The sequence below is a fragment of the Nilaparvata lugens genome, chromosome 1 (assembly GCF_014356525.2).
Source record: "Nilaparvata lugens isolate BPH chromosome 1, ASM1435652v1, whole genome shotgun sequence".
In the NCBI taxonomy this organism is placed as follows: domain Eukaryota; kingdom Metazoa; phylum Arthropoda; class Insecta; order Hemiptera; family Delphacidae; genus Nilaparvata; species Nilaparvata lugens.
In genome coordinates this window covers 60546113-60558939 of record NC_052504.1, presented here as the reverse complement: position 1 = coordinate 60558939, position 12827 = coordinate 60546113, and the positions used below count along the sequence as shown (strand labels likewise).

The window sequence follows — 12827 nt, the reverse complement described above, 5'->3', positions numbered from 1 at the left end:
TCATGAGAACCGATTGTTGCTCCACTTGTTTGGTGTGCATTTCAAAGCAGAGATCTGCTCTTCATTCAGGATGACCTCCATCATCGACTCTTTCTCCTTGAGCTGTGCTTCCAGTGATGAGACTTCATTTTCGAGCTGAAGTATTTTCTTCTGTAGCCTGAGCCTGAAACATATTTATGCAGATTTCTTACTTGATTCGTGTATAGGTAACAAAATATAGGTACAGGTTTGAGTTGTAGGTGATAGAAAAAAAATATATAAGTATTATAGCTGTTATACTCTATATGAATACTGTAATAATGTGCTATCATTGTTAATGAATTTTAATACTATAAAAGGGAGTATCCGAGGACCCAACATAGTACTGAACAAATTATCAAATTGTATTATTTGTTTTTTTTTTTAAATAATTGCTTCTATTTAATATAGTTTATCTCAAATTATTCAAGATATTTCCCAAAAAGGTTGATTTGAAGATTGCCATATTGGAATGAACGGGGTCTATAATTTTTGGGTTAAAGCCCAATTCATACTGGTCAGGCGTGCAGTGTGGTGTCTGATTGGCTGAATCTATGAAAAACATGATTTATTGTCAACTTGAGTGGCTAGGTAGGACTAAATGATTTGATTCAATGTTCCAACTGATTTGTAGTTGAAAATTTTAGGCGAAACTTTACTTTACCTCCCCAGTTGGTGACAAATTTCTGGTTGCAATTGTTTTGATGTTTAAATCATAAAAAATTTGCTGCGCTCATCTGTAGTCAACCCTTTTGCTGCTGAAAGTTGGTTCTGCTGGACCGAATTATTTTTTTTTAGAAACTTCAAGTGAAAATTGTATTATTGTAACTATAAAAATATTATCTTTCAATATTGAGCAAAATTTGGTGATATAGGCCTAGTTGAAAAAAATGAATAAAGTGATTTTATTAAAAAATACGTAAAAATGAAAAAATCAGGGAAAAAAGGAATGAATAGTTCAAATAAAATGAATAAAATACTATTGTCTATGATTGTCAATTTCTTAATAATTTGTCATGGAATGATATATCCCAAAGCAGGGTACTACACATAGCCCAACATTGCACTCCTTGCATGTGTAGCATGGCTCTTTCCTCTCCCATGTGCCCTTTTTTGTATGGGTAAAAACAACACACACTCTTACAGGATTTTTCTTCTCGGTGGGAGGAAAAATTGCAGGGAAATGTCTTGCTGTCAGCCTCAATGGTGTTTCCAATGACTTTGATGGTCTTCCTCGCAGACTTTCAGATGGGACATGGAACATTTGGATCATCTGGGTGATGATAGTTAGATTGAGATCAGTGAGTTGAATGTGTTTTCCTGTTTTCGTTTCGAACATTGTAAAAGCATTTAGTACTGCCAAATCAAACAAATGGAAAACTAATTTTTTGTACCATTTGAAAGTCTTTCTCATGCATTTATATTGCATAAGAGAATGTCTGTCTTGTCTACAGTCCCCATATTTTGGTTGTAGTCCTCAACACAAACTGGCTTTATTTTCATCACATTTCTTTGAGGATTTCAATACACTGATTTGAATGAAGTGTTGTAAGCATCCACGCCTCCTTCCTATCCATCCACTTCAAAGCAAGGAGATTCAATGTGTGACATGATTCAATTTCTCCTCTTTGCAACTTTTTGGTTAGCTGTGGCAAGAAGTTTCTATTTTTTGCACAGTACCACACGCATTTGTTTGAAGTTGATGAAGGTTTGCAAACAATAACGGGCTTGAGTACCAATTATCCAAGTACACAGAATGTCCTTTACCTAGAAAGTCTTTCAGTAGCGTTGTTACAACTGACTCTGACATCCCAACCCCATAATCATTGGTGATTTCAGTTCCTGCCCCCACATTAATAATAGAATCGAGGATGAAATCTGTTTCCACATCACACAACACAAATAATTTCAACCCAAATCTACTGCGTTTTGCAGGAATGAATTTCTTGAACCCCAACCTCCCTTTGAAAAGAACAAGGCTTTCATATATGCATAAGTTTTGGAAAGTTTTGAAGCTCTTCTTGAATGTTTTACAAAAGTGATCAATAACAACCCTCAATTTTTTCAGTTTATCCTTAGGTTATTGGTTGGCATTATTGCCTTCAACTGAAGAGAAAAATGTAGCATACTCAGAATATTGATATATTTGTCTCGTGGCATAACTTCCGAAAAAATTGGGGTGGATAAGAGTAGATTTGTTAACCAATACTCATATATTTTCAATTTTTTTGTTCTGATCATTGTCAATGCTCATTGTTGCAGAGCTAGAAACACATAAAGATCACCAGAAGTAATGTCAGTCCACTTTTTCAGTCTAGAGTTTTCAGGTACATTGATTTGTTAATAATTTGTTGATAATAATTGTTTGTTTAATTTGAAATTACCACAAAATAGTTATTTGGGATGAGGTTCAGCAAATATTCCAGTTTAGTTGATTCATCTGTCAAATTGTCATATTTTACACCACTATCATCACTACAAAAATCTTATACAATTGGAGAATAGCCAACATCACTATTTCATTGAGAAGAGTCATTTATTATATTCTGAATTATCTGATCTTGATCTAGATCAATGTTCACTTGTACTGCTTCATCATCTATGTCTTTTGCTTCTACTACTTCTGGTTGTCTAACTTCACGACATTTTTGCTTCACAACAGTAAACAGTAGATCTTCTTCACTATCAGACAAAGAAAACAATTCTATTTTAGATTCTTTAAGTTCAGAATCAGAATCTAGAAGAAAAGCTTGTATTTCACTCTCAGAATAAACTCTACTTGTACCGTGAACATTGTCTGAAGCCAACAGGCAAACGCAAAAACACTGGAACAACAGTAGTAGACAGATGGCCAATCTCAGTGGTTTGTGACAGCTGTTCACAGAAACCCTGATATCTTTGACATATGGTACGAAAGAATATTCGCTTGAAGCTTGGTTTGTTAGGTTGGCAATACTTCAGTGTATCTGTAGAACACAGAATAGAATGAACGAATATATAGGGGATTTGTTGTGAGCTCAAAGTTGAAAACGTAGGCCTATATATATGGGCATGATCATTGGTGGTCACATGGTCACCAACACATATATACGGCCTTAGCAGGGAAAGGGTTAATAAACTGTTACAAGTCCAAAAATATGTAAAAATTTCAGGAGCTTCGCCCCATCTTTGCAAAGTTCGACTTTAGATTCCCAATTATCAGGCTTCAGATACAATTCAAACAAAAAATTGCTTGTGTAAAAGATCGAGCATGAAAATCTCTACAATGAATGATTTTCCTTTCGTTTTGGCACAATTTTATTCTTTTCATTTTTTTCTGGATCTTTTTATTGACATTTTCCTGTCTCTTCTGCATCTCCTCAAACAACTAATTTTTGTAAGGACTTCCTGTTATGACTGCTGTCTTCCCTTTTTTCCTGTTTTGACTTTTTTGCACAAAATGGGGTATTTTGGAAGAGGTAAAATTTCTCTAGGAGAAGCATTGAATGAGCTTCTATTCATATCTTCATTTACACCACTAGGTCCAGAAACTCCTATTGTTTCTTGATTTTCTTCTTCCTCTTCTATAATTGGAATGTCAGTCACATCAGCTGGTAGAAAGTCATAATCACAGGAAACGTCTGGATTAAATGGGAAAATTCCACATTTTCGGAAACCATTGGGTGTGGGCACAGCTGCCTTCAAAAAAGATTCATTAAGGAGTCTGCTGATTTGAAACTGTGTGATAGCTCGTCCAGGGCTATTTCTCAGAAACGTCTCACACTCTTGAATGTAATATGCCTTGATTCATCAAGGAGTCTGCTGATTTGAAACTGTGTGATAGCTCGTCCAGGGTTATTTCTCAGAAACGTCTCACACTCTTGAATGTAATATGCCTTGAAGGGCGGTGCCATGAAGGATACATCTAGAGGCTGCAGTTTGTGGCTGCAATGAGGAGGCAAGCATATTATAGTCCTATTATAGTCCTGTGATTTTCTCTGGCCTTGCGGATGAAATCAATATTCTTAGTGTGTGTGTGACATGTATGTCCAATATGAGGAGGAGTGGTGACTCTGCTGAAGGCTTTGCATGATTCAGGAAGTGTTCAAACTATTTAATAATATCTGTTTGCATCTAGCCACTTCTGAGCCAGGAGGAGCTCCATTTCCTGTCAGCTCTGCTTTCATATTTTTCTTGGGAATATTACAAATGGAGGTATGAAAGTTTCCCCAGCAGACATGTATACTTTGATTGTTGAGAGTAGACCTCTATCAGCAGAAGTGATTTCCCAAGGATGGGGTGGACCCTCCATTGGTTTCCCAGAAAGGAGACTTATGCCAGTTGATAGAGCTGATAAATAACTATACAGGGTATGAATTTTAAAAAAAATCGGTCAAGTTATTTTTGAGAAAATCGTGAAAAACATGGTTTTTTAGCAATTATCCGCCATTTTTCTCAAGAATATTACGGAGCTCCTGCAATTTTCCCAAATATTATATGAAAAAAACTCATGTCATATGATAGGGCTTATGAATAGCTATCCATGGTATAAATTTGAAGAAAATTGTTAGAGCCGTTTTCGAGAAAACCGTAAAAAACATGGTTTTTTAGTCATTATCCGCCATTTTTCTCAAGAATATTACGGAGCTCATGGAATTTTCCCAGAAATGAGACTCATGCCAGTTGATAGTGCTTATGAATATCTATCCATGGTATGAATTTGGAGAAAATCGTTTGAGCCGTTTTCGAGATAACCGTGAAAAACATGGATTTTTAGTCATTATTCGCCATTTTTCTCAAGAATATTACGGAGCTCATTGAATTTTCCCAGAGATGAGACTTATGCCAGTTGATAGGGCTTATAAATAGCTATCCATGGTATAAATTTGAAGAGAATCGTTAGAGCCGTTTTTGAGAAAACCGTGAAAAACATGGTTTTTTAGTCATTATCCGCCATTTTTCTCAAGAATATTACGGAGCTCTAACGGAGTAACTTTGTTACTGTCCATCCACTCAACAGCTACAATTTTACCATCTGACCTGACATACTCAAGACTTTCCTCCCTTGCAAGGTTCTGTTTTTTGTTTTTTTTAGGAATATCTCTTCCCCTATTCACAATGAATGTCCCAGTTCCCTCAATTTTCAATTAAAAAAGTTTTTCCAGTAGATTTATTGATGTGAAGTAGCGGTCAAAATACTCAAAGCTACCAGGAGGAATAATTTGAACTAGTCTTAGAATAATTGATGCTCCAAGTCCTAGCTCAGGGTTTGGAAGAGGGATAGTTGCTCCCTGATAGATTTCAAAATCAAGAACCAAGCCTCCAGAAGTAGATTTTTCAAGCCAACTGGGCGTGGTTATTTTTCACTAGTTGTCTGGATTGGCAGTGTCCTGTGAAAGGGATCATTTGCTCATTAATTGAGTATGTTCTATTGTCCCTAGGTAATTTAATGCATGCTGAACGAACTGTGTCAATGACAGGCTGTATTTTTCAGAACTTGTTTGTTTTGGAGTCAGCTGGAGGTCTTTTGTTATCTACAACATGGATATTGGTTCATAAACTTATAAATCTGTCTCTTGACATGACGTCAGCTATCAGAGACAAATGAACATTCATTTTCCAATACATTTTTAATCGTGGATAGTGAATAACACCAATAATAAGATTTAAACCAAAAAAACGTTTGAGCTCTTGTGGATTGGTATTCAGCTGCTTTCCATTTGATAATGAATAGATGTTGGTGAAGTTTGATGCCAGCTTGAAAAACTCATCAGGGAAGTAGTATGTGGAATAACTCAGTGGAGTGCGAACTGGATCAGGATTCTGAGAAAAAAGAGAAAAACTCTATTTATTTCACTTATCATATTTTATTTGAAGTAGAGGAATATTTTCAGATATCAAGAGCAAGCATTCTTTAATAAAATATTGAAATAAAAATACCTCAATTGTCTCAAGGTCTAGAGGTCCAGGCCATGGTTTCTCATTGAATGCCTCATTTCGCCAAAGCATTCTCCTAGTTCTCTGCTTGTTAATGGGCTTCCTGCTAAGTACAGGTGCAGGATCAGATTCTGCCCCAGGATCAGGTTCTAGCCCAGGATCAGGTGGCAGTGGTGAATCTTCATCAGAGCTGATATCTTCAGACTCACTCTGCCCAGCAGTATGAGCTGGAGGCACGAATGTCTTGTCACCATCCTCATCATCTGATGACATCCCAGGAAGGTCGAGATCGGACAGATTGCCATCCAAATTAGCAAGAATATCCTCATCTGGGAGGAAGTTTTTGATATTCTCCATCTAGAATATGGAAAAATACCAATTATATATATATATATATATATATATATATATATATATATATATATATACATATGTGTGAGTGTTGCATAAGTGACACACTATTATTCCTCACCCACCATATAGCATATAATATATCGAACTCTCTCACTCCCACTCAACCACATCACTCTCTCACACATACCCTTTCGTTCGGGCTCTCTCTCTCTCTCTCTCTCACACACACACACACACACACACACACAACACACACACACACACCACACACACACACACACACACACACATGATAATGAATTGAAACGCAGATTTCTGTCTTTGACACTAATATCATGCTTTAGTTGGATCAATAATGTTTCGATAGCCATCTAGATCTAGGTGAACTATTTGTAACACAAAAACTAATAATTAAAACCACCCTGAATAAACCTTGATTAGTCCCAACCGATATGGTTTTCAGTAACTTTAAGGACATGACAATAAATTGTGGGTTGGAAACGTAATCTTGAATATTTATCATAATAAAATATAAATCCCATTTTCCCGGTGCTCTAAACTCGCTATTTAATAATAAGCCTACAGTTTAATAGCCATCACTGATAAATACGTCACTTAGTATAAATACAGAACAAAAATCATAAACCTTATTCTGGGCCACTTTCTCATTAATTCTAAATTCTCGTATATATGTGTGTGATAAACGAAATTTGAATTTGAAATCACAACATTTTTTGAAAACATACAGTTTTGAATTACGTGCTTATTCTAGAAAAATTGAAACCCCTTTCTTAGCTGGCGTCTATAAATAAGAAATATATTGACCGATAAATACAAACAATTTGAATGCAGATTAGGCGATTAGGCCTTGCCTTAAGAAATCAGCTTATAGCCAGTTATACAATAAATGAGCAATTCAATTAATAACATCTTAGTAGTCATCTTATGAATAGTGTAATCATTCATCAAATCAGTCTTATCAAGTCATAATTATCATCACCCAGTACAATTGAATAAATTAAGTCATACATTGAAAAAAAATCATAAACTATTTATAAACTCACAGCACTGAATATCATTTCCAACAATTTGAAAATTAATTTACGGAATAATAAGCATTTTCATTCAGAATTAGATTTACTGCGTTTTTTAATTTAGTTAGAGGCAAGTTTCTTCTAATATAAGATAGTGGCAGATTATTGAACATGGAGTACACTAAATAGGAATAAATTTCAAGCTCTTACCCAATCTGACATTAGGAGTTACAATACTCTAGTAGTCCAGATAACAGTAGACCTCACTGAACATGCTTTGCAATGTGGTAACGAGAATATTCAGCCATCTACTAGAAATGCTATCTACTAGGAATAAAGTCATTGTTATAATATCAGAGCTTTTTTATAATGTTTGCCAATGGCCCCACTAAGAAATCTGATCAGGCTGGTTGGAGACTTCCAATCAACCATACGATAACATTTTCATTACATTACATTACCAGGGCTACCAGACATCGTTTTGCAGTAGTCGTCAATATACTATATCATAATGGAAAAAGTAGAACTTTGATATGAAAGTAATGAACTTACTTCGTTACAAATAAAATTTATTGGTGTGCTAATCTAAATGTTGCACTACTTCAATCCTGTAAAAATGAATACCGGTATAGGCCTAATACTTATTCTGAATTGATGAAATCCCAAGTCCCATTGCGCTTATGATAATTTTAAATGTTACTCTATTAACTCAGTAATTTCAGAGAGTTATTGCTCAGTTGAATCAGAGCTACGATTAAAAAAATGATTTGGGAATTATCAAGTGGCACTTTATCTTTTTCACTGGGATTTTCATTTTGTAACATGTAGAAACGCTTGTAGAACAACAATCTGTTAAAATTTCTATGGGAAAGATTTCACGAGGAAAAGCTTTTCATTGACATTATTATTCGTAACTCGGAACGCCATGATAAACCTTGGCATTTTAAGCTGCGTTTACACAAATATTATTAACAAAATGATAATAAGTTAATCCTCACAGATTGTTATAGATTGAACGGCACTTGAAAAACACATATGTTCATCATGTGTATGATAAGTTATGTTCAATCTAATAGAATCTATAAGGAATCTATAGAATCTATTGATGTTAACGCAGCTTTACTCTGTGAATGCCTGAAGTTAATATTATTAATTTGAATTTACAATTCGAGACCGCAGCTCGGAAAAAGAAGACGATGATTAGCTCATAATATCGGGGACCGAGCTTCGCTCAGGAGTACAAAAGCATTAACAATTTATTACGAAAGAAGGAATATAATGAAAAACCATTTTGGCCATGTGGTTTTCAAGAAGCGGTGATGAATAGGTCAGTGGTAGGCTATTTGGCTTTTATATATTCCATTTCATATTGATTATTCTTTCGGGTTGAAGGTCTACTATATACTTATTAGATATATTGGAATAGTTATCTTGAAGTTTGGTAGAAATATATCACATTTACATAGAACTCATTCTATTTATTTAAGTTATCTTCATAATTCTATCTATCTTCTATCTAATTCTAATAGGTCACCAACCCATCCCTATCTTATATGATAAACCTTTAATCATAATCATATTACATGATTAAAAAACAGCGGACATTCAATTCACTAGAACAAATAATGGAATGCCTTCAAGTTCAGATGTAGGCAACACACCTAACTTCTTCCTACATTTGCTACCTTGTCTCTACGACACTGTACTTGCTTCTGTGAGACACCTTGTTCGAGTGAGAACTTGCTTCTGTGAGACTGCCATTTATAGCGCTACTAGTTTGGACGGAAACTTGTCTCTATGAAACTGCTTGTCTCTGTGGGAGCTTGTTCCTGTGAGACTGCCATTTATAGAAGTACTTACTCCTATGAAACTTGTCTCTGTGACACTAATATTGTTCAAAAACACTACTTGTCTCTGTGAGAACTTGTTTCTGTGAAACATCCCCGTTTGTACAGTTCAATGGTTGTCCAGTTTGTATCCTGTAGAGAAAACCATCAATATTCTTGAACATTGTTCTCATTAACATATTGCTAATAGTCAGTTCAAGAGAAGCTTAAGCTGCGTACACATATTCACGCTTCCAACCAGCACCGAGCACGCTCCTCCCTCGTACCGCCCTCGTACCACCATCGAACCACAGTCGCACCGCCCACGCACCCATCATGAATGTTATGGAAGATGTTAGATCTTCTCGCGTTCCCCGGTCGAACCACTGTTGTTCCCCGGTCGATCATCAATCGCTCTGCTGGAGTGACGTTCGGTTGCGGAGCAGAGCGAAAGTCTGTATGCACCTTAACATTAGGCTTCTTTTCGGTGACTGTAACACTTGCTGCAACACTCTTGTGTGGTTTTCATTTGTAAAGACAGTAGTTGGATGACCAAAGCCTTTTTGCTGTATTAAAACACACTACCTGTTCTTTAAAATTTTTCAACAACACTAAAGGTGCATACATATTTACGCGCCGCGAACATGAGCAATTCACTTTTAATCAGCTGATGCCAAGCTTTTTATATCTGTATCTTACCGTTTCTGTAAAAATACAGATATAATCAGCTCATTAAAAGTAAATTGCTCATGTTCGCGGCGCGTATATCTGTACGCACCTTTAGAATCACAGCATTACTAGGTGGGTTTTGTGGGAATATCCTGAAAACGTAAAGCAGTGAGTGACAAACTTGGACCACCCGCACGTCCATTTCCGTATGAGCGAAATTAATGCTCTACAGTAAAAGTTTTTTCTACATTTGTTAGCACCATGTCATCAAAAACTAACCTCAGATAAGAAAGAAGTAATGAACGCGAAACCGTGGCAACAATAACCAATTGAATCAGCTGATCAAGAAGGTATCTCTACAGCTGATTCAGTTTCAGTACTGTTTATTTTGGCTAATACGGTATTTGATTTCAAGCTCATTGATGCAATAATTTGTTTTTTCTAGTAGAGCATGAGTGGTGTGACTTAATGCTTCATGTGTCTCTTTTGTCAACTTGGTTTTTGGAAGATTTTTGCTTCCAAATGTTAAGCTTCTGCTTCCAAATGTCAAGCCAACCTTGAAAGTTTTCCAGAAACTTGAATTTTTCTTGATCAGGAGCAAATGTGCTTTTCCGGCCAACAACCCTTCAACCACATGCTCATTGAAAACGTTGAGAACAAATTTCGAGCCTGACGATGAAGCTTTTTCATTCACAGATTTACTTTTAATATTGGTACCGTGAACTTTCATATGTTTAAACATATGTGTTTCCGCAGTATTTTATTTCTTTAAAACATGACTTGCATTTGGCAACTAAATGGTTTGATTTTGTAAAATACTTTCAAACATCCGATTTTGGAAGAGATATTTTCAATTCTCAATGAAAGAATGAAACATGAACATGAAAATACAATGTATTTTCACTTACCAACGGGCAAACGCAAACGCTCAGAGAGATAGATAGAGTCAAAGAGTGGCGAACTGGTGATATAGGTTATACAACTTGTATCCAGATTATTGTTTGTCGACTACAATGGTCTTTCAAAGTTTCAGATACAATGATGATAAAATACTCAGTTGAATTTCATAACCACTCATTTGATGCAATTAGAGTTCCGTACCTACTTAATTTTATAAACGATATAGATTTACCAATAGAATTTTTCCAATTTTTGATTCGATACGACTGATCCGAGTACTTTTTGATTCGATACGAGTACTTTTGATTCGATACCGAGTAAGTATCGAAACAAAAGTATTGGTGCCAAAAGTTCTTGGTATCGAAAGGAAAGTATCGATACAAGTAAAATAGTTACTTGTATCGAAACGTCCCTAATCAGGAGCAAATGTGCTTTTCCAATGGCCAACAACCCTTCAACCACATGCTCATTGAAAACGTTGAGAAAAAATTTTACACATTGCCTTTCCAAGTTGGTAGGTGACAGTGTTTCCAATTCCAATGTATGTGCAAATTTTATGACATTTGCAGACTTGTTCTCAATATCATAAACTTTTTTCAAACAACCAAATGAAGAACTAACCAAATTTACTTTACTCCCTATTTCTGAATATTTGATTGTTCTTTGAGTATTTTTACGATTGATCAAGTTGTTTCTTATGCATTTCAAAAGGTACACAGTGTCAAATAAATGGGAAAATGGCTTTCTATTGTCACTAGGATGTGGATACACAATACTCAACTTAGGAGGATGCTGAATAATTAAGGCATAGCCTTGCGATTGACTGCATTGTTCTCACTTATTACACATATTGCTTCAAATCCTATTTATTTTAGGCCAACAGTAACTTTTTTATGTGATCATATAATGTTTCTGCTTCGATAGTTTCCACAGTTAGAATAAGAATCACTTCTCTGAAAGAAGAACATAGGCTATGAATCATAAATACATGAGTTGAAGTTCCCATGTCGACTATATATTGTAAGAATGACACATAATTCCTCCTCCAGTGTACTCAAGATATGGCTTGATATGAATCTCGTCAATCATCAATGAAGCAGTCAGATCATTCTTCTTTAATAGATTGAATTTGCGCTTGGCAAAGCTGAGAAAGTTGTTATCTATTGGCTCTATACTTTTATTTGGATTGTGAACCAAGCATTAATTATTCTTATGTGAAGTATATTCGGATGAGGTGATGTGATTATGCCCGAACTTCTCAATTATCTGTGAGCGTAATCAATCATTGTTAACAAGTCCTTCTTTTTCACATCAGAAATTGGCAAACTCCGATCTAGTTTTTCCAGCTACATATTTTCAAAATCTTCAATTTTAACTCCTTTTTGGAAGACATATCATTTACTCCATCTCTCCCGTCCACTGTATGTTTTTTGTGAGAGACATAATATGGATATTATCCAGGTATATCTTTGGTAAGTCTGAGACACTTTTTAAATCCAAAATCTTGTAATTTTGAATAGGTTGATTATTCAATAGAAATGTTATCATATATGTATATAGAGGTATATGTAGATGGCATATAGCAATATATAGTTATGAGAGTTGTAGAATATAGATATTATGTATAGTTTTCATTGTTACCACGTGGTTAGCATACGACTGTATTATTGAAGCAATTATTTGATGATCAATTAGGGTTAACTGGGGCTATTATGATACAAATTGACAAACTTTCAACTTCAACCAAAAACCGAACCACATTTGAACCAAACAATATGTTTTTTTAGCATCTTTATACTACTGAGTAAAAAAAATTTTTCAATGGAAAGAGAGGAAAAATAGAAAAGTGTGTATCATAGTGCCCCACCAAATGGGGCTACTATTAAGCTCTTTTGCAAATCTCAACAAACTCTTTCTTTTTTTGCTTTATCAAACAAGTTCTGTAAATACACTTTCCTTGTGTGTATGTTTGTGAGTTAGCACCATTGTAAAAGTTCTTAGGCCTAAGCCTATACTGGTAACTCACGTTATTTCTCACAAAGTAGAGAAAATCAGTCTTACTCACAGCAAAAACAATCTTGTTTACAATGTCCTTTAAATTCACATTTTA

At 35.2% G+C, this 12827-nt stretch overlaps 1 protein-coding gene across 1 annotated transcript; it reads right to left on the bottom strand.

The window, feature by feature from the left end:
* Window positions 1-6312, bottom strand: LOC120352699. The gene is made up of 4 exons (XM_039434569.1): window positions 5938-6312; window positions 5670-5820; window positions 1755-1896; window positions 1-163 (listed from the first exon to the last, which is right to left on the bottom strand). The coding sequence occupies exons 1-4, from the start codon at window positions 6289-6291 to the stop codon at window positions 1-3; spliced, it is 810 nt and encodes a 269-aa protein (XP_039290503.1). The 5' UTR covers window positions 6292-6312.
* Between the last annotated feature and the right edge of the window lie 6515 nt (window positions 6313-12827).